Source organism: Magnolia sinica, chromosome 11 (assembly GCF_029962835.1).
Source record: "Magnolia sinica isolate HGM2019 chromosome 11, MsV1, whole genome shotgun sequence".
Taxonomy (NCBI): Eukaryota; Viridiplantae; Streptophyta; class Magnoliopsida; order Magnoliales; family Magnoliaceae; genus Magnolia; species Magnolia sinica.
The window spans coordinates 70,737,792-70,761,444 of NC_080583.1; the positions used below are offsets into that span (position 1 = coordinate 70,737,792).

Genomic DNA, 23,653 nt, shown 5'->3' on the forward strand with positions numbered 1-23,653 from the left:
AAAGGATTCTTTCCCAGATGCATTACATGAATACTAAAAAAAAGGATTCTTTCCCAAATGCATAATATGAATACTAAAAAAGGATTAAAAGAATACCTGTCTTTTGACCAACAGGTGTAACAAGCTTGGCCTTCTTTTCTGGAGCTGGTGTCTTGGTTGCAGATTCTATAAGTCTCTTCTTACCCTTCTCAGCATTCACAAAGGAAATTAGTAAGAGTGGCATTAATCAGCTATAAGCAGAAGTAAACATATTTCATGACCTCCAAAAAATTGAGTAGTAATTCAACTAGGGAAGATGCATTGAAAAATACCTTCTTAAGAGTAGCTCCGTCTTCATAATCAGAGATTTCATCATCATCATCAATTCACAAAAATAAATAAATAAAGACTATCAAATTAGCATTAAACTGATAATTTGATACTACCTTCAACTAAAAGGAAAAGGAAGAAAATTTAATTAACACAACGAGGGGTGAGAATTTTTTATTTTCCTAGCCAAAAATGATAATACTCCTTGAGAGAATAAAAAGTACCTCATCGTCATCAGATTCATCTTCTGATGATTCATCTTCATCATCGTCAGAATCATCATCATCTTCATCTTCCTCCTTACCCTTACTAGGTTCCGCTATTTGAACCTTGGGCTTAGCAATCGAGGATTCAGGTTTAGCAGCAACCTTAACCTTCTCAGTAGCAGGCATGGCCTGCTCATCCTTAACCACGGGCTTTCCTAAGAAGTCAATGAGAAAGACCTGATACGTTAAATATGAAAAGAACAATTGCAAATATTCATGAATTGCCATGTGAAATCAGAAATACCATACCATTTTCCCTTACGAGAACGGGAATCTCCTCTTCAGAATCAGAATCCGAATCTGGAAAATTCAAAATCATAAAAATTTACATGCTAAATGGAGCATATGCATGTCCCAACAAGATGTTTACCATCCAGACACAGTCACAAGTGCCAGCCTGGAACATGTAGAAATTTGAGTCATGTAGGCGGCCATGTAAATCATTAGACCAATAACTCAAGCTGCTTAACTATTAGGTAGGCCATGCAAAAAAGCTCATTATTTTTGCACTTTGATTGGAGACCAATCTAATATTTGAACAGCTTGAATATTTTGCCAGATAATCTACATAGTGGTCCATCTAATTCATGGATCAGATGTCCTACAAAACCAACCAGATTGGAACATGTATGGCCATGCTGAGGTGTGGGGCAAGAAAACATCTCAAAAAAGACAACTAAAAGATAATAACAGGGAATTTTTAAGGCATGCAAATTTCAAGACTTACTTACTAGTGAACTCGTCAGATGTGACAATCAGACAAACACACAGTCAAGGAAATAAAAGATAAAAAAGAATATCCGTCAAAGTAACATGTAATTCTTTCAGCCGCCAACAACATGCAAGCAAAAGGCTGTAAAGGATATTCTTTTGGAACTGTGCTCTTGTAACCACAAAAGTAGACACTCCCATGCTTCCAGCTGTGAGATAGTTCGAATTCTCTTTCAAAAATTAAATCAAAAAGAAATATGAGCACTCTTTTCTGCAGAAAGAGTTCTAAGGACTAGCTTCTTATCACCGACACTCACAAAGATTGGGATGGAGTCATTGCCTTTGTCCTTTTTCACCTCACCAAGTGCCGCCTGCATGGAGCAATGAGAGCATTTAATTACCCATATAACAACAACAACAGGGAGACAGAAAGAGATGAGATATGTATATCTATAAAATGAAACAGTTGCCCTAGACTAGAAAATGACCTGTGAAAGATGTATATATTTATTCTCTCCAGGCTGGCACTTAACAGGTTCACCTGCTTTAACTTCAACACTTGAACATGATAAAAAGTCAATGAGAAAATGTGAAGAATGAAATATTAAAAAACGATCACAAATAACAATGAGATCTGCGTTCAGTAAACAAAAAAGTGAATATCTTGCATGCGCTCAGTGCCAATGCAACTACCTTCTGAGATCCATCTGCATCTCTACAATGTTATGTGGGCCATGCATGTAAGAACACAAAAAAAAAATCTCATTGTTTTTGCATTGTATTTACTGCAACACCAGACAGTATGGAGACAATAAAGGTTCCCATTGGTGACAGAATGCAAGCACAATTGTGCATTTGCACAGTAAACCTCTCGCACATCTGACAACTTGATTAAAATGCATCCCCAGTACAAAACATGAGGCCAGCATGACTCCTTACTGACCTCAGCCCAGAGATATTATCGGATCAAATCATGAAAGGCATATCAAATCATGCTAGTAGCAACAAAGCTATGTTGCACAGCCCATGCACAAATCATTCATGATGATATGGACTTTGCTACTAGGGAGGTAAAAAGCAACAATCATGTGACAGCTCCAGCAAAAGATGCCTAAAAAACAGCCATGAAGCAATTAAGCTTTATCAGCCAGATGGAGAAACACTACCCCACTGAGTAGCATTACAACAATCACGCTCCACAATAAAAGGACCAATGTATGACACAACACTTTATACCATCTAACATAGCATCTGTAGAAACTTCATTGCATTCCTTGGTACCCAAGCCTTTGTATAGAAAACCACACCATGAAACCATCAGGGTACCAAACAGATGAAGAACCAGCAGCCAAACCTAAATAGTAAAATAAGCTACCTCAGGAATACCATTTGCAAATTGTAAATGTTATATTGTAAATCAGTTAAGGTTTAGGTTATAGGTTAAGGTTTAGGTTTAGGTTATAGGTTTTGAGATTTAAGAATAGGTTTAGGTTAAGGTTATAAGTTTAGGTTTAGGAAATCGGGTTCAGGTTTAGTTTTGGGTTTTCAAGTTTAGGTTTAGGTTTAGGTTAGGGAGTTGAGATTAGGATTAGGTGTAGGTTTAGGTTTAGGGATTTGAGAATACATTAAAGTTTAGGTTTAGGAAATCGGGTTCGGGTTCAAGATCAGCTTTACGTTTGGGTTTTAGGTTTAGGTTTAGGTTATAGGTTATAAGTGTAGGTTTAGGTTTAGGTTATAGGTTTTGGGATTTGAGAATAGGTTTAGGTTATTAGTATAGGTTTAGGTTTAGGTTTAGGTTTTATGTTTAGGTTATGGTTATAGGTTTAGGTTTAGGTTTAGGTTAGGTTATAGGTTAAGGTTTAGGGAATTGAGTTTAGGTTATAGGTTTAGGTTAAAGTTTAGGTTAGAGGTTAAGGTTTAGGTTTAGGTTTAGGTTTAGGTTATAGGTTTTGGGATTTGAGAATAGGTTTAGGTTAAGGTTATAAGTTTAGGTTTAGGTTGTAGGTTTAGGGATTTGAGTTTAGGTTTAAGTTATAGGTTTAGGTTTAGGTTTAATTTTTAGGTTTAAGTATAGGCTTAGGTTATAGGTTATAGGTTATATGTTTAGGTTAAGGTTAAGGAATTCGGGTTCAGGTTCGGGTTTGGATTCGGGTTTAGGTTATAGGTTTTGGGATTTGAGAATAGTTTTAGGTTGTAAGTATAAGTTTAGGTTGGGTTATAGGTTAAGGTTTACGGATTTGAGTTAAGGTTTTAGATTTTAGGTTTATGTTAAGGTTTAAGGATTTGAGTTTAGGTTATAGGTTTAGGATTAGGTTATAGGTTTAAGTTTAAGTTTAAGTTATAGGCTTAGGTTATAAGATATAGGTTATATGTTTAGGTTAAGGTTTAAGAATTCGGGTTCAGGTTCGAGTTTGGATTCAGGTTTAGGTTATAGGTTTTGGGATTTGAGAATAGTTTTAGGTTATAAGTATAGGTTTAGCTTGGGTTATAGGTTAAGGTTTAAGGATTTGAGAATAGTTTTAGGTTATAAGTAAGTTTTAGGTTTAGGTATAGGCTTAAGTTATAAGTTATAAGTTATATGTTTAGGTTAAGGTTTAGGAATTTGGGTTCAGGTTCGGGTTCGGGTTTGGGTTCGGGTTTGGGTTATAGGTTTTGGTTTTAGTTTAGGTTATAAGTTTTAGTTTAGGTTATAGTTTACAGGTTTAGGTTATAATTTCTGGGATTTGAGAATGGGTTCGGGTTTAGGTTATAGATTTTGGTTTTGGTTTAGGTTATAGGTTTTGGTTTAGGTTATAGGTTATAGGTTTAGGTTAAGGTTTAGGTTTAGGTTATAGGTTTTGGAATTTGAGAATAAGTTTAGGTTATAAGTTTAGGTTTAGGTTGGGTTTAGGTTATAGATTTAGGTTTAGGATATAACTGTAGGTTATAGGTTTAAGGAAAGGTTAGGTTTAGGTTATAGGTTTTGGGATTTGAGAATAGTTTTAAGTTATAAGTATAGGTTTGGGTTAGGTTATAGGTTAAGGTTTTCGTTCATAGGTTTTGGTTTAGGTTATGGTTATAGGTTTATGTTAAGGTTTAGGTTTAGGTTTAGGTTAAGGTTTAGGTTTAGGGAATTGAGAATAGGTTCGGGTTTAGGTTTAGGAAATCGAGTTCGGGTTCAAGATCGGGTTTAGGTTTGGGTTTTCAAGTTAAGGTTTAGGTTTAAGTTAGGGAGTTGAGATTAGGATTAGGTGTAGGTTTAGGTTTAGAGATTTGAGAATACATTTAGGTTTTAGGTTAGGTTTAGGTTATAAGTATAGCTTTTAGGATTTGAGAATAAGATTAAGTTTAGGTTTAGGTTTAAGTTATAGGTTTAGGTTTAAGTTATAGGTTATAAGTTTAGGTAATTGAGAATAAGTTTAGGTTATAGGTTTAGGGTGTGGTTTACGTTAAGGGTGTGATCCTTGCAAATACAGATATAAACACAGCCTGTCCAAATGGCCAGACCCTTCTAATATTGTTAATAGAAAATGAATAGCTTCATCATGGTCATAACAGTGGTTCCCACCTTCCAGGGACCCCCGCTCATCCGGATAGCTCCGACACACATCCAGGTTGCTCCATTAATTTCGAGCAAATACATAAATATGACCTGTCCAAATGGCTAGGCCCCTCCAATGCTGTCCATAGGAAATGGACAGCTTCATCATGGTCATAACAGCGGTTCCCACCTTCCAGGGACCCCCGCTCAACATCCGGATAGCTCCGACGCACATCCGGGTCTACTTCATCAATTTCGAGCTAATACATTTAAAAACAACATAAATATATCTAAAAGCATCTGGATATCTGGGGAAGGCCTCCCATATTTGTATTTTTGGTTACTCATCCCTTTGTCTACAAGCCACAATCAACCAACAATTTCTATCGCTACCTGTACTCTGAAACCAACACAATTTGTCAAAGAACAAACTATTCTAATCAAAGAACAAAAAAAGACAACAAGGGTCCACATTCATAGGGAAATTGGTGAAAGAATAAACTATTCTGATCTGGATAGTTCTCGGTCACAGTGGGGCAAATAAATAGTCACTGAAACAAGGGCCCACAATAACACTGTAATTCAGCAAACTGTGCATTTACAGAGGCATAAGACCATTTTAAATCGTATCATATGCAAGCAGTAAAGATACAGGCATACGGAGTATATGGAAACACCCCAGAGAAAATTGAAATGATGGAAAAATCAGAATGCTACAAACTGCAATGTAGCAATGAAAAAAAAAATCTTAAAATGGGTTCACTTAAACAAGGCCTTTTTTGGATGATGGGCTTAAATTCATCTGAACTCATTTTTAGCTGAAAGTTGTTGATTTGCCGATCACACTCACAAGCACGTCAGCATCAGTAGGAACTACTACTGTTCAGTGTAGATACACACAAACAGTTCAATTTAACAGAGGGTCCTGACCTATGTGGCCCACTCGAAGAGTAGACGGGCCTGATTTTTATGTCAAGGAGTGAACCAGAATGAATGATTCACAATCGATATGAATCATTCATTTTACCGACCATTTATTAAATGATTGAAAACATCTTGCTTTAGTAATTCTTGAAAAAATATAGTTAAACGAAAGTGGGACTGAATCCTTCAGGAAAAAAAAAATCAAAGGTGGGACTGGGGCAGAGGGTAGTCTAAATTAATTATTTTAGCTATTTAATATAATCAAATTTAACCTTTCCTGCTTTTGGTCAGCTAATCACTAACTGATGGTAAGGAATAGTATCATTAGATCAAAGCAACTATCAAATGACAATCAATATGAGGTGGCTCAATGTGATGACCAATTTGATAGCAAAGACATTTCATCAAACACATGTTGTGCACACCTTAAATATTCACAATAAATGATGATTGGCACGACTATTCACACCTTAAACATTCACAACAAGCCCTAATCCTTTTCCCATTACAGAGTTTAGGAAATCCCTAATTCCAATATTGTATCCTCTGATAATCTGTGGATTTATAGATCTAAAAATTAAAAACCTAAATAGAGAAATGAGTACCTGGCCAGGGAAGAGATGAAGGGCAAGGGCTGCACGGTGTCTAAGACCGGGACGGCGATGATGCAAGTGAGGAAGAGAGAGAGAGAGAGAGAGAGAGAGAGAGAGAGAGAGGGTAAAGGGAGAGCAGTGAGAGAGCGCAGAGGGAGGGCAGCGAGAAAGCACTAAGAAATGGGGGGAGATATTGGGCGCGGCTCTGTTTTGAGCGCGTGCCAATTTTGGGCGGGACGGTGGCCGATGGTCGGTGCTCTGTGGGCCCCACCATGATGTACATGTTTCATCCATTCCATTCATCCATTTTTACAGATCATTTTAGCGCTTAATACAAAAAATGATATGGATATAAATCCTAGGTGGGCCACACCATAGGACAAAAATAATGAATGGATATTCACAATTAAAATCCTCCTAAGGCCCACTGTACTATTTGTTTGACATCCAATCTGTTGATTTGATCATAAAGACCCAGATGAAGGGAAAAAATAAATATCAGCTTGATGCAAAACTTTTATGGCCCCCAAAACAATTTAAATGGTCAAAATTCATTCAACACTATTTCCTGTAATGTGGTCCACTTCAGATTGAAATATAATTCTTTTTTTTCATATCATAAAATGATATATAAAAATAGATGGACGGCATGGATGATACACATACATCATGGTGGGCGCCAAACTGCACCAACCACCAGCCAATAGCTGGTGTCAGGGGGAGTAGCCAATCTGTTTCCCACCATAGCAAATACATGTGATTTAATCTCCATGTTTCCTACCGTATGGTCCACTTTAGCTTTAATTGTGGACTCAACCACTAAAATGATCTAGAAAAATGGATTGACAGTGTGTATAAACCATGACTTCGGGCCACGAGCTTAAAAATAAAGTCAATCCATGACTTGGGTGGGCCACACCACATACTATAGTTGAGAGGGTTACCCTCCCATTAAAACATTCATAATCATTTATTGGGCCCACCTAGATGTGGTTTATAGATCCAGCCCATTCCTTATGTGTGTCCCACTTAGATGAGGAGTCAGCCCAAGTTTCATACACATCTAAAACCCATGTGGGCGCCACCAATTAAATGCTTTTATATGTTTTAGGGATGTCTTCACATAGTTTTAGATACTATGGCCCACCTGAGTTTCGTATATGACTGATTTTTGGACTTAAAGGGGACACATCAAATGCATGGTGTTGATGTTCTACATACATCATTGTGGGGCACACACAGATTAACCTCATGGGAAGTTCCCGTGAGGTGACCTTATAGTACCATTTCATTATTTAGGTAACTCCTTTCGGGCCCATTTGGCCGGGTGGATTGGAAGGGATTGAATGGTATTAGGGTGGATGGCATGGATTTCAAGGTAATGAATAGTGATGGTGTTGTTAGTGGATTGTCTTGGATTGTTATATCCCGGGATTGCTATATCGAGTCTGTTTGGCACACCCAGCCAATCCCGGGATTAAACCTTCCCATCCCTTCCAATCCCTCTAACCAAACACGTCATGGGCAAATTTGAATGGATTAGGGTGGATTGGATGGGATTTAAAGGTAATGATGGTGTTGTCAGTGGATTGTCTTAAGATCCTTGGGATTGCTATATCCGGCGATCAGGTCACCCAGCTTGTTTGGCACACCCGGCCAATCCCAGGATTTAACTTCCAATCCCTTCCAATACCATCCAATCCCTTCCAATCCGCCCAGCCAAATGGGCCCTCATGGGTGTTACTCTAACCGTGTAGGACCCACCTTGATATATTTTATGTATATAATTGACACCGTCCATATATTTTTCCATCATATATTAGGATGTGATTTCAAATCATAAGAACTCAATAATCTCAGGGGGGTCATACCAATCAAAACAATGATGAATAACTATTAAAAACCTTTTGAAGGCCACAAAAGTTTTGGATCAATTTGATCTTTGTAGTTTACCTTCATCTAGATCATCTTTACATTATCAACAAGTTGGATTACAAATAAACATTACTAAAACCCTACGATGGGCTCTTTAAAATTTTTAATAGCAAGGTACTATATTATCATTCTTTCCAGTGGTGTGGTCCACTTAAGATTTAAATCTACACAATTTTTTATACCCAACCCAAAAATGGGTTGGAGAAACATAGGGGCGACAAGGATATACGACACATCATCAAAGTCTCACTTTTGTGATATAACTTTTTAATTTTTCTTATCAAAAATACAAAATCTAGTTTTCTTTTTTCAAATATATTTTTTTTACAATTTGTCAATTTTTTTCACAATTTTGTTTAATTTCTTAAATTTTCTTTTCCAAAATATCATTTTTTTTTTTTTAATCTCACTTTTGTTATATAACTTTTCAATTTTTGTTGTCAAAATACAAAATCTAGTTTTCTTTTTTTTTAAATATATTTTTTTAGATTTTATCAATTTTTTCACAATTTTGTTTAATTTTTTAAATTTTCTTTTTCAAAATATCATTTTTTATCAAAATTCTTTTTTTTCAAAATTATCAACATTATTCAAGTTCTTAATTTTATTTTTTTTCAAAATCTAGATTTTTATAAAATTACAGTTTTTTTTCAAAATTTAAATTTTTCTTAAACATTGTTAATTATTTTTCTAAGTTTCTCAACTATTTTTTTTTCGAAATTCATAATTTTTTTGAGCTTTTTTATTTTTGACTTGAGCATTAGAGACGGTTTAGGACCGTCTCTAATAGAGAGTCTTTGACAGTTTCTGATAGAGACGGTCTTTGACAGTATCTAATAGAGACGGTCTTTGATAGGGCTATAAGACTGTTTAGGACTATCTCTAATAGAGATGGTCCTTGACAGTCTCTAATAGAGACGGTCTAAGGCCGTCTCCAATAGAGACGGTCTTTAACAAGGTTGTAAGACGGCTAAGGACCGTCTCTAATAGAGACGGTCTTTGACAGTCTTAGATTACAAGTAAAAGACGTCCAATGACCGTCTCTAATGCAGACGGCCAATGACCGTCTCAAATGACCGCATATAAGACGGTCAACGACCGTCTTAAATGATTTGTGGATGTTCAAATTTTAAAGACAATATTAAGGACAGTCAGGGGCCGTCTAAAAGTTTAGAGACGGTTTACGGCTGTCTCTAAAGCATCTTTAAACCAAGTAATTTTAGAGACGATCCAGAACCGTCTCTAAATCCGTCCTTGTTTTTCCATTTTTCATAGGTCCACTCAATATTATACTCCCGATCAACCTGTAAAGGTTTCCTCTCATCTGTACCTTCATAATGATAGCCTCAAGTGTAGGACAGCATTGCAGTTTTACTTGATGAGGGTGAGATCGAATCCACAAGGACTTATATTTGTATGTTCTCTATAATACTTTAGAACTAGATGTAGAAATAAAACTAATTATGAGATTAGATTTTATAAGAAAAAGTATGATTGAGACTAAGATAATTTAAAGGAAAATCAATACAGCACCAAGGATCCACTTATGGCCATTCTTAATGTCTAATTCATTTTATTCAATTATATAACTCAACTGGAATTAAAGTCATATCTTATACAGATGAATAATAATGGTCAAACAATCATTAACAAAACCAAAATAGATTTGAACTTCAATTGATTTGCTTCCCTATAAAGGACTAAACTATTGATCATTGGGAATTCAAAGTATCTATCGTACCCTTAATCTATGATAGATGAATGGATTTTACAAATTAATCCCTTGTAAAATAGATAAGAAATCACTCTTAGTTTTCTTAAGCATCCAGTGTGCCCGAAGTCGACAATGGATCAAAGTAAATTAAAAATAAATCTTCATTCGAACCAATATCAATGAATTGTTCAACAATTAAACCAAATACTTGAATCAAAGTAAACTGAGACATTAAAAAATATTACAAGTTCTTAGCCCTAGCTAAGAGATTTATCCAACCATATACATAATTGAATTAAACTCAAACAAAAAATATAAAAACCAAAGTAGAATTGAAGAATTGGAAGATAACTCTATAGAAGCTTCACAACTCATTGCTCTCTTTCTCTCTCCTCTACCTTAATTCATACCTAGACTAACTTAGAACATCCATTTAAATAGGAAAAACTCGTAGGGACTTGGAACTGAATTCAATTTTTGTGCTTTTCTTATGCCTTTGTCACAACAACAGTCACCTTCAGTTGTAGCTGAACGTACCTTCGCTCACACCGAACCCACTTTTAGTTGAAGCTGAATTTCATCAAAATCTGTCTGAAGTCTTTGTCACTTTCAAGTCGTACCAAACCTTCTTTCGGTGGCACCAAACATGACTTTGGTCGGACTTAAGTTTTGAACTAAATTACATCTGAAAATCACAATTCCTTGCTCCACTGTTCTGTGCACATTTGGTCAAACTGAACCAATATTAGGTGGAACCGAATAGTCTGTTATTTTTGTTATTATACTTTGTGATTTTTCAATCTTTTTTTCATCTTTCATCCTTGATTTTCTTAGATCTTTGGCACTTGAAATCTTCAATAATATCCTCTAGATCTCCATTTCTTCATTGATCATTCTTTTCAGCTTCAATCAATCTTTTTAAGTGCCTATTCTTCTTCATGTCCAAAATATCCTCCCATGAAAAAAATATATATAATTAAATCAATTTGGTATTTAAATACCAAGAAAGCTAATGTAATTGAGATGATAAATATGCAATATTTAGGCATTATCACTTAATAGTAATTGCCTCTTTAGAAACTTTTAGGACACCTTCATTTATGATGAATTTGTATCTGAGTGCCTCAAGAGATCTTAGAGATATCAGATTCTTCTTCAGGTCCGAAACGTGGCTCACATCAGTCAGAATACGCTCCACCCCATCGAACATTCTTATACAATCTGATCCAATTCTAATTGTCTTATAGGCATGATCATTGCCCATAAGAACTACTCCACCATCGTACTTTTTATACGTGGCGAACCCACATCAATGAGGACACATGTGATGCAATGCCCCTGTATCTAAAATCCATTCATTATACAAGTGTCCAACCTTGGACACAGATAATATATCGTAGCCAATCATCTCCTCACTAGAGTTTGCTGAATTGCCCTCCTTCGGAGAATGATTTACAGTCTTATCTTTTTAATTTTTCAAATTTGTGCAGTCCTTTATATGTCTTGTCCTGCCACAATTCCAGCACTTCAACATTCTTTTACCCTTCGACTTAAACATTGATCATGACTTATCATTCTCTCATTTAGATGATCTCTCCCTTGCTACCAGTGTCCCGCAGAAGTACATTCCCCACCATTATTCCTTCTTTGTTTCTTCGACTAAATGGTAGAAATAACAATATTGAGGTATAAGGTATCCCTACCATGACATAGAGTATCCATTAGATTCTCATGGGGATCTAGAATGGATGTCAACAACATTAAGGCTTTGTCATCTTCATTAATCTTCACCTCCACACTTGTTGTTTGCAAAGTAGTTTGTTCAAGACGCTGATGTATTCATAAATCTGACCCTTCTACACCATCTTCAGAGTGTACAATTGTCTCTTTAGTCATATATGATTGGAGAGGAACTTCGTCATGTAGATTTTCTCCACAATAGTCATCTCATTAATAATGTTATCGAAGACTTCATTAGCCAAGCAATTAAATTGCTTTAATTGCCCGCTAACCGAGGTTATCCGAATCCTCTTCCTTCATAATTTCAGGATGTCTTCCATTGTCAAGGAGAGCCCGTGATACCTGTTGTTAAATTAGAAGGGCTTTCATCTTCGACCTCTATAATTTGAAGTTTTTTATACCTGTAAGAGCAATCATTAAACTTCTTCATGTTGTACTTTAAATTTTGATCCGTTAGATCCCATGCCTTAGATTCAATCTAAACAACTCAATGTAACCTTGTTGTGCACATCCATTACACGTTAGGCACAGAAGCAACCTTAAAACGAATCAAACACACAAAAGAGAAATAAAAAATTTGAGCAATCACTGAAAACACACAGATTTTACTTGGAAAAACCCTTTCGGGAAAAAAGAACGGCATCAGGCGACGATCAATCTACTATATTAGAAAGTTACAAGAGATGAACCTATAAATTTGAAAACTCTCTTTTATAGACAAAATCCATTCTCAGAACCTTAATTTTCTCTTCAACACAAGGATTTCCCCTAATTACGTTTATAAATGCATATAAATACCCTCCCGCAAGGTTAGGAAACAGATACTTCACTTCCTAAAATTCATGTGCATTCGATTGCTCGGACCATGTTGAGCCCTTGATATGTCGAACCTAAAATGACCAAATCATAACAGTGAACATCTGTCTAAATCCCAAGTTTTCAGTCGGACCGACTCAGCTTTCCATCAGACCGAAACCATCCAAGGCATCACAGAGCAACAGCCCCAAAACACAATTTTCGGCCGGACCGAGTATGAACTCGGTTTGAACGAAACAGGGTCAGAATGGCTAGATCATACGTTCCTCAGGTACCACCCTATAAAAAGTCTTTCACCGACCATTCAATTGCATCATTAACTAGGGCACAGGAATCTTTTCCGTGATTAGAACATCTACTATCCTCTTGTAAAGTATAGCCGAAAACAAAAGGAAGAGACGGTATAGATCTTCATAGTAGAAAGACAATGATAGAATGAATGTTGCATATATGTGCAAAATCCATTGTAAATATGCAGGGGCGTGAAAATATGAAGCAGATTCATGCATTAGGACAATTATAGAATTGGATGTTGCATATATGTGGAAAATCCAGGACATTCATCAGCTGGGCCATTGTAAATATGTAGGGGAGTGAAAATAAACTTATAGCCAGACTTATGAGTTATCTATGGCCCGTGCTGTGAGTGGCCTCTTCGACAAGTCTTCATGCAAGCCCATCACTTCTCTAACTTCATTGCTTCAATGAAACTGTTGAAATTCTTCAAAGATGATCCTCCTTCGCCAACCTGCTTTCTAGCCATTTCCTTGAGCTCCAATGATCTTGCTCTTATCCCCTCATCACCAAGCAATTCATTCAGTTTTCCCTTTATCTCTTCTCTTGGTATGATCCCGTTTCCATCTGGTATGAATCCCAAGCCAACCTTCCAAAAATCTGAAATGTATGTCTTGTTAAGGAATTGGTCAGTGAAGTAAGGCCAGCAGAGGAAAGGAACTCCATTGCTCAACCCCTCCATGGTCGAGTTCCAACCACAGTGGCTCAAGAAGCAGCCAATTGAAGGGTGGGCCAACACCTTTTGTTGAGGTGACCAGCCTACAATCAGGCTGCGGTCTGCCACTCTTTCTTTGAAACCATCTGGGTAGGCATCCGATGATCCATCGGTGAGGTCCGGTCGCACTACCCACAGGAATGGATGGCCAGAAAGTTCGAGCCCAAGTGCTAGCTCTTGGAACTGACATTGGTCGAAGACAGTGAAGCTGCCGAAGGCCACATAAATAACTGAACAGGAGGGTTGTTTATCGAGCCAGCTTAGGCAAGTGGAGTCCTCCCGCCAAAAGTTCCCTTCAAGCCGTCCAAGTCGTCTTCCTGCCTGAAGCGGGCCAATTGGCAGGATGTTTGGAACCAATTCAAATGCAGACTGTTCAATCTCATGAAATGAGTTGCAAAGAAGCCAGTCAGCAGATTCAAGAGCTCGGTTGATATGGTTTGCATATCGGAAGAGGGACTGCTGCACGTTGTTGTCATTGATGCAGAGCCAAAATAAGTGTTCGGTCTTCATCATGGGCATTGTCGGAGAGAGCTTGATCATCTTATGTTTGGATGGATAACCTGCAAAAGATGTTCAGTCACTAATATCATTCGTTAATTAGAAATTCTAATGGGATTCTTAGATGATCTTTTACTATGAAATGCAACATACAATTTCGTTCTTGAAACTGGCCCAATGCCTCTAGTGGACCAGAAATCAGGGACATCAGGGCCAGCGCAATACGTTTGAATGATTGGACAATATCTAAACCATTTTCCATGTTTCTACAAATGTTTCGCATTCCCAGGGAACAAATTCATTTGGTAGATGGTCAGGATTGTTCTTTGAAAGCCATTTTTTGGTTTGAGCTAATCACAAACTCGATGAGTCTCGTTGTGTTTCCACAACGAGTTAGACATCCATGACTTTCTTAACTACTCAGGTTCAAGTCTCATTGATCTGAGTCAACTCAGTCAATTTTCGAGTTCGAACTATTGTTGGATTATCTATGCTTCGCTTCATGAATTTGTTAGCCAGTCTCACTATTTGAAATAGGAATTCTGATAGTGGCCTCTCAACAATTGAGTGAGTCTAATGCCTCCTGAAATCAACTTTTACATACCACAACCTGTGTTCTTTAAAACTCAATACTGAATTAAAAAGATACAAGTAATTAATATAAAATCTACAGCATCTATAGATGAGGAATGCTCCGGTGCTTTCAGAACGCTAAGTTATAGTGACCCTAGTTGCAATTGGTTGCATTGGGACACTTGGACATCCAATCCATATATCTGGACGGTTCACTAGACCCAACGCATATTTCATGGGCTATGCAACCATCACATTAATCTGACAAATATGAACTATTTGATCATTAATGTTCATTAATATGGACGGTATAGTCATTTACAAAAAAAAAAAGATCTAATCAAGTGTGAATCATCTATTTGTTAGAGACCACCATGGATTGCTTATGACTCCGAAGAATCGCATTATTGTTGGGCAACTGTAGCCATCTAGAGGTGTACACGAGTCGATCCGGGTCGAGCTTTGCCCAGCTCGACTCTCGACTCGGCCAGCAAGATACCCCAGCTCGAACTCGGCTCAGCTCAGTTCGGTTAGCAGCTTGGGCCAATTCAAGCTGAGTTCAAGCAAAGATCAAGCCAAGTTTGACCGTGTAGCATTTTCATAAACACATGGACTACACCTTCAAAATCTCACCGTATGACAAAAACAGTAGTTTTACAGGTATTTCATCAAACACCTTGTAAGCAACATAAAAATCAAGAAAAAAAAAAGGGTATTTGTTTCCTATACATACCTTCCTTGCCACTAGCCACACTTCGTTGAGTCATTTCATCAAACACTTAGTGAGCAACATCAATATCAAAGTGACCGAGTCACCGAACCGGTTTCGATCCGAGTTCGATTTGAGTTGGGTTCGATCCGAGTCGAGTTGAGCTCGGGCAAGCTCCAACTCAGTTCGAAAATTTTTCAAGATAAAAAAATCAGTTTGACTCAGCTTGAACTCAGTTTCAAACTGAGTCGAATCGAGCTTTTTCGAGTCAAGTCGAGCGACCTAACCGAGCTAACTCGGTTCGTGTAGAGCCCTATAGCCATCCCATCCATCACTTGGAAAATGGATGGCTATAGAAAATAAGGCATACCCATGGATGGATTGGATCATTGGATTAGTGCAGTCCTTGTGTAAAAACCTTAGAAATGTGTTATAGACTTATTAGAAAGTACAGATCAATCGTTTGCACTGCCTACTTGAACTGATGCAACTAGGAGCACTATAACTTAGAGTGCCCTGAGAGCACAGGAGCATTTGTCTCCCTGGAACATTTGATTCCGCGTGTTTGATTCTTTTAAAGCATCCTGGCAGTGAATTTTACATCAGGTTGACCAGAAATCCATCATAATCGAGTTGACTCAACTGAGTTTTGAGTTGACTCGCTATCTTGGAAAAGTAAAACTATGGTCTTACCATTGGCATCAATGATACCGTCCTCGATTAGCTTTGGAATGTGAAAGATCTGAGCCAAGAGGCCCACTGATGCGGGCCAAAGAGCGGCTCCTCGAATCCCCATCTTTCTACCTACTTCCAATGCCCATGCCATGCTCGCATCCGCAATGACGCATGTGATGTTGCCATCGTTGGACTTGTCAATCCTCTCTATCAGCTCTTCTAAGGCAGATGGCATGAAGCTTAAAGCACTGTCACACAACTTGCCTATTTCGTTCCGGTCTTCGCCTGGTGCTAGCCCGTCTGGTATTGCAACCAGGCGAATCCGCTCATTGTCACTGCCCATCTTTTGCAGTGCGGCCACCATTCGGGCATGATTGAACTCGGTGTTCACGAATGTGATCATGAACCCATGGTCGAGCAAGCAGTGAGAGAGCTCCATGAGGGGTATGACATGGCCTTGTGCTGGGTACGGTATGACCAGTGCATGAGGTGACGTTCCCATGGCCGGTACTCCTTTACCCGTTTGTGTGGTTGTAATACTAGCGATTGCATATTACTCGTGTTCTCCCAAAGCTACTTATATTGAGGTTTTGGTTTGAATGGCTGAGAAGCCAATGTCATGGATTTGTCGTGATAGGTCTTGTGGTGTGTACGATCCCTCTCGTCCTCTCTGCCTTGTTATGTCATTCTCGTTTGTTGTTAATCAATGGATGCATTGAGGAGGCCACGGAGTGATACCAAATTTGAAATTTGTGATAGGTCTTGTGGTGTGTACGATCCAATGGCAGCTCTCTCGTCCTCTCTGCCTTGTTATATCATTCTCGTTTGTCGTTAATCAATGGATGCATTGAGGAGGCCACGGAGTCATACCAAATTTGAAATTTGTGATAGGTCTTGTGGTGTGTACGATCCAATGGCAGCTCTCTCGTCCTCTCTGCCTCGTTATGCCATTCTCGTTTGTTGTTAATCAATGGAAGCATTGAGAAGGCCATAGAGCTGTACCAAATTTGAAATTTGTAATCGGAGAAAAGACAATGGTATAATTTTCCTTTCGTTTATGGGATCTTTTAATTCTTCGAAAGAACTAGTGATTCCCAAGGCACCTATACATTAGTGTCATCTCGATTTTATATGAAACTGTTGTACCCTATATCTGAACAATTTTAAAATAACTAATTAGGGAATGACACGTGTCATTGCACGGAAGAAATAGCATACAAATGATCTATGAAAATATTTGAAGTGTTTTTTTTAGAGAAGTAGAGCCGATGATGAGCTAGAGGATACACATCATCTAATAACGAGATGTGGCTGAGAAGACCAAAAGATAGAAAGTGGTCGAGCAAAAAAGAATGGTTAAATGGACATTTATTGAGGGCACGAAAGAACATGGGAGACTAAATGTGACAATGATCCAGCTACCATAATTGTAAAATAAAGAAATAAGCATATGAATGATGCAGAAGAAATCTATAAATAATAAGAAATTTAAAAAAAGCAAATCCTCTCAAAGCCTAGCTCTATCATACGAGTAGCGGTAATCTTTAGTTGTTATTCAAGTCTATGCTTTTGCAATGAACTGTTTTCATTCTCAATGCAAGTTCATCTTCAAGAAAAGCTTCTTGCAGTTGTTCCCTACAACCGACTGTAAGTATTTCCTTCTTTTTTTTATTGCACATGTAACGTCCCGAATTTTCGTGGCTCGAGTACATACTCATGCCTGAGAATTCCGGGTGTTAATAATGTAAAAATTGAATCCTTTAAAATCGCACTTTATTTATTTCTTTTTTCTTTTTGATAAATCACATCTAGTTACATTCACGAAGGTAATCATTCATGAGAATAAAATTGACTGTATTTATTATTCCATTAGAATAAAAAGTGTACTTACAATTCTTTAATGCCTTCTCAACAGGAGCTTATTAGATTATCAAAGTTTGCAGCGAAAAATAAATAAAACAATTCGTAGTGTTATTCTTCTTATTTTTTTGAAAGAATCTTCCATATAATGATTATCATTCATATCATCAACCTGTAATTCACCTGCAATATCTGTATGGTGGGAGAGGGTCAATGTCATACTCATAGTGATGGTTATCCTTTAATATTAACAATAATTCAAGAGATTCCTAAGAATAATATGAGGGTTCTAATACGTCTCGTACTCCACTACTACGAGTAGTGTCAGTATACGCAACATATATATATATAAATGCATGCGTAGAAAAGTGTGTGCGGTCCATCATACATAGTGATCATCACAATGTCGAATATAATTCATAGAAAATTCAGCTCACCCTACATTCTCACATTACGGATATTCGTCGATGTGTCCAACGTTAACGTGGATTTATGCGAACATCTCAAGCGACACAACAACGCGATTGAAAAATTCACGTGACACGATTTGTTTATGGAGCGACAATTTGCGACATCCAATCCCGAGAAGTGATATAACACGTATGGCGGTTTACTTATATCAATTGTGCACCACTACCCAACCCACGAGATTATGTGCCAACCAAGAAGGCCGCTACCCGAAACGCATTATGTCCACAATAATATACATGAACTACTATATATGAGGCGTATAACACATCATTTGCATCAATAAAGAAATAAGTTGAACCATGAGGGTTTTGAAATTTCAAGACACATGCTCAAGCCATAAAGGGAGGTAACACAAGGCTGACCTAATAAAGGAGAAGAGTAGGAATAAGCTAACTTAATAAAAGAAAATATTAGCAAATAGGCTAACTCAATAAGAATAAGAGGAGAGGAGAAAAGGTCAACTCAATATATAGTGGAAGCACGCGCTGCTCTCAAAATTGACAAAGGACAAGGCTTGTATCCATCACCCCACATAAATTCATAAAAATCACGCATAATTAAAATCATACCTTAACCATAATTACCAAAAGGATAAATAATTCATAACGATCCATCAATCAATTGCATGAAAAATCACAGTAATATGAAAGTGTGAAAAAATAAGATAAATCACATTAACTCGAATTAGTGTAAACTTAAAGGAATCCCTCACCTTAGCCTTAGATTTAAACCTCACATAGATCTTGATGTAGGAAAGTTTTTACATGAATCACGACATCGCTTGAACAAGAGGGAGACACCACACGTGTGGAGGAGGATGATGGGTGACTAGGCTTTCTTTTTCTCTTTCTCTCTTTCTCTTTCGTAGACGTAGGATCATGGGCTGTGAGAGGAGGAGGGGACACACTCCTCCTTTTATAAAGGAGTGGGCGTGTGAGAGGGGGTGTGTTTCACATCCCACTTGAATTGGGTTTCTCCGATTTAACCTTTTCTAGATATCTTTCTTTAAATCTAATTCATTCAGTATGTCGGAGTCATCTAATAGGGTTGGGGTATATGATTTTCTTGGTGATCCGAAATTTAGATTGGCCTATCTTGAAATTTCTCTTAATGAGTGTCAAAGCAAACTTGATCTCAATTAATGGTCCACACTTAATGATGAGGGCCCAATTTTATGAGAAATGTGCAGTCAAGATAGACAAATGGTTGGAGAAAATTTGGTGGTTGATCAATGGTGGAAAATGCATAAATTTAAAATTTCACCTTTTGTACTAAAATAAATGAATTGATTTCAACATTCAACGATGTATGATCATACATCGGGATCTAAATTTTGTATAACCTCGTAGTCATATGAGACTAAAGTGTAGTCCATATTTGAGTTGTGATAGATGGCAAGAAGTGGTTAAATCGAAAGATCTAAATTTATGAGTTGGTAAGCCTCAAAAGGATAACTTTGCGCTTAAGGAAAAGCCTACCAAAGTGGGGTCTTCATATTTCACAATTGGTCCATATGATGGAAAATATAAGTCGTTCATATGAAGAGAAATATCCTATTATGACTACCCACAAGGTTTCTTCACTCGATGGCCACCAAAATCAACGATTAAAGGACTGATTTGTCAATTGGGTCACTTTTACAATAATCTAAGGGTTGAAATTTGACATGTATGGTTAATTTATAATATATAGGCATGGTATAAAATTTCACATCAAACGGATCATGGGAACCATGTGATTTAGAATTCAAGGGTTTAGGTTAATGGCATTTTCATAATTATTGTTGATATAAAAGTTTTGAGAAATTTAATGGTTCTACATAGTTATAGGCATATTTTGAAGTAATTCTTACAAAAGAAATTATATCTAAATCATTATAAATAAAAAAATTATTCACCAAATTAATTAAGAGAATGTACATATATCAACCAACATAATGGATAGTCCGATGACATATTAAAAATTGAAAAACTTAATGGTTAGTACTCTGATCATGTATGTAAGTGGATGTATGGTCAGTTTTGTAAACGGATGATCACAAGTGAGTTTTTGGAATGATTAAGACGCAGAACATGTATACCGTTAGATTCAAGTGACTTGTTCTCATATGTAAGTTTCTCATATTGTATTTTTAATAGTGGGTTAAGCATATTCATAGGTGGTGAACAAGATGAACGGATCAAAATCTCAATTAGGTATGTATATGAGTGCATGAAGATATTAAGTAGTTAGTTTACTATGATCAGGTGGTTCAAACTCAAAGCGGACGGTCAGATATCTTTACCTGTCGATGGATAGTTGGCTGAACAGTTGGTTATGATGGACAAGTGGGAATACTAGAACATATGATAATCTTGTCTTAAAATCAACGGTTGGATGGCTTGATCTATGGATGAAATCTTTCTCAATGCCAAAGACCTTATTTCTCCAGGCAACCAATACCTTTTTTGTAATATAGGTGTGGAACATCCAATTCATCAAAAAGATTGGGCCTCACTATAAGTATCATTTTGTGCAAAAAATAGTTCAATCCACTTGTCAAGTATGCCAAACTTATATTTATTTTTTTTCATTTTATTGGTGGCTATGCATTTCTTTATACATTATGCCCACCTAATGAGTGAATAGGACTAATTTTCATACCAATTGATGATTCGGTGAGACCAACCTATTTGATGAATTAGATGTTGCATAGACATGATAGTTTGGGACTTACATGTCGATTTGGCGATAACTTTTTGTCTACTTGGTTGGATGTATAGACAACACTATGAACTTGGGGCTTCTTACAAGACTTTCTTTGGTAAAATGGTTGTTTTAAATTTCAAGTACCGACAATACATTTGACGAACACCATCTCTTGTCCTAAAAATGTGCCTAAATCAGTGAAAATTGAGGGGCCTATTTGGATACAACCAAATAAGTTACTTTTAACTTATGGTAAGTTATTGAGTTTTTTTTTTTTTTTTTTTACTTAAGTTAGTTTGGTAAACTTGATTACAGAAATAACTTGTGCTTAAAGCTATTTATCCCAAGGGTTATTTTTTTTAGCTCTTTGATTTTTTATCTCTCCCCACATGAAAGCAGGCCCTACATGGGTTCTCTCTCTCTCTCTCTCTCTCTCTCTCTCTCTCTCTCTCTCTCATATGAACGGATGCCCCACATGGACAATCCAAATCAAAGGTGGGCCCCACATTATGGGAAATTAATAAGGGTGTGCCCCACATGATAGATGATCCACATCAAGGTGGGTCCCAAATGATGGATGGCCATATCAAAGGTTAGCTCTAATGATGAGTGGCACATACTCAAGGCGAGCCCCGCATGATGGACGACCTACATCACAAGTAGGCTCCACATCAAATGTGGGCTGCACATGATGGGTGGTGGATATTGAAGGTGGGCCCCATATCATGTACAATAACATTGAGGTGGGCCCCATATGACCAACATCAAGGGTGGACCTTACATACTGGATGATGCATATTAAAGGTTGGCCCTTAATGATGAATGGCCCATATCCAAGGTGGGTCATGCAAGACGGATGGCCTACATCAAAGCTGGGGCCCATACAATGAACAATTCACAACAAAGGTTGGCCCCACATGATAGATGGCCAATGTGAGGGGACCAAACAAAATCGAGGAATAAATACTCATGATGTTGGAAATCAAGTATACTTTTCTACTTTTTGGCTTATAAATATGTTGTTTACCAAACAGACTTATAAGTGGAAACTAAGATATGCAACTTATGGCATAACTTATTTATGAGGTGTTTGTTTTTTCATTTATACATATAATTACATGTAAATAGGCAATGATTATTTAGTGATGTAATTATGGCATTGGTCTTGAGGTTGACGTTGATAATGAGCTTATTTGCAAAGCTTCCCATTTTAGAGAATTAAATTGGTACATTTCCATATGTAAAAATTGTAAGGCCCACCATGATGTTTGTATGCTTATCCAAGTCATCCATCCATTCCACCAGCTAATTTTAAGGCATGAGCCCCAAAACAATGCAAATATGAAGCTCAAGTGGACCACATAAATGGTGGGAATTGAACGCTTAATGTTGAAAACCTTTGGGGTCATAGAAGTTTTGGATCAAGCTGATATTTGTGTATAACCTTCATAAATGCCAATATAATCTTATGAACAAGTTGGATGATAGATGCACATCCCTGAGGGCATTACCAAGGTTTCAATTTTGAATGGTAGACATTATTACCCCCTCTCCCCTTGTTTCCTATAGTATGGTCCACTAAAGCTTCCAATCTGCTCATTTTTGGGCTCATGCCCTATAATGAGATGGTAAAACAAATGAAAGGCATGGATCAAACCCATATATCGTCGTGGGACTCATGAATTTTGATGGTACCAAAATCCTCATGGATTTTATGCATGCATTTGGACCCTTTTCAAGCGTAATTACTGGGTACATCCCTTTCAAACAAACACTCTTAAGTCATTAATAGCTATTTACCATTATTTGCATATGTAATTGAAAAAAGAAGCACCCCTTTATAGACCCAAGGAGGTGGATTTTTACCATACCGATCTGAGTTTTGGGGGCAAAAGGTTCAATTTGGGGAAATTTGGATCTTCAAAGGTGCATTTTTCTTTTTACACTAAAAGCTTACTTTTCTTATGAATCATGCATTGAAGTGGATTTGCTATAAAAATTTCAAGATTATAAATGAAAATTCTCATGAAAAAAAAAAACTGAAAAGAGGGAATTAATGTTACAAGAATAATTTATATTAATGATGCATTATATTATTTTTTTTCATAAATTTATTTTTCTTAACTGTGACATTAAAACAACAAAATCAGAAAAATAGATAAAATAGACAGCATCATGCAAACAGCAATACATGTAAAATTACACTTTCAGAAATAAGGTTTTAAATTTTGCTTTCTATAAAACTCTGCCTCAAACAATTTTTTTAAGAGTAGAAAACGAACAAACCCTTAGTTTTAATTAATTTTATGCCATGTATCCAATTTTTAGAACCTGTATAGCATTCATCACCCTTTTCCAAAGTATCAAAGTTTTTATCAAAAAATTAAAATAGAAAATACAAGTGTGCACTCTCATAGTGGCTATGCATTATTTCAATTCTAGGATTTTCTACAGACCATCCTTTATTAGGGTTAACCTGAGCCAATTGGGCAGGTGATCTGCATGGTGGGCCACCTATGTTGAATAGAGACCATTGGTCACCTTCTCTACAACCGTCCATTTTTCTTAATCTACATGGTGGGTCACCTATATTGAATAGAGACCGTTGGTCATCTTTTCTACAATGTGGTCCACTTGACGAG

At 37.0% G+C, this 23,653-nt stretch overlaps 1 protein-coding gene and 1 long non-coding RNA gene across 2 annotated transcripts; both read right to left on the minus strand.

Annotated features, from left to right (window-relative positions):
- Window positions 1–365: 365 nt before the first annotated feature.
- LOC131218434 (uncharacterized) lies at window positions 366–2,442 on the minus strand. Its single transcript, XR_009157732.1, has 4 exons — window positions 1,775–2,442; window positions 1,307–1,657; window positions 825–875; window positions 366–730 (listed from the first exon to the last, which is right to left on the minus strand). It is a non-coding gene; the product is annotated as an uncharacterized LOC131218434 (long non-coding RNA).
- Window positions 2,443–13,019: 10,577 nt separating this feature from the next.
- On the minus strand, window positions 13,020–16,529 carry LOC131219315 (UDP-glycosyltransferase 83A1-like). Its single transcript, XM_058214377.1, has 2 exons — window positions 16,011–16,529; window positions 13,020–14,097 (listed from the first exon to the last, which is right to left on the minus strand). The coding sequence occupies exons 1-2, from the start codon at window positions 16,492–16,494 to the stop codon at window positions 13,208–13,210; spliced, it is 1,374 nt and encodes a 457-aa protein (XP_058070360.1). The 5' UTR covers window positions 16,495–16,529; the 3' UTR covers window positions 13,020–13,207.
- Window positions 16,530–23,653: the final 7,124 nt, after the last annotated feature.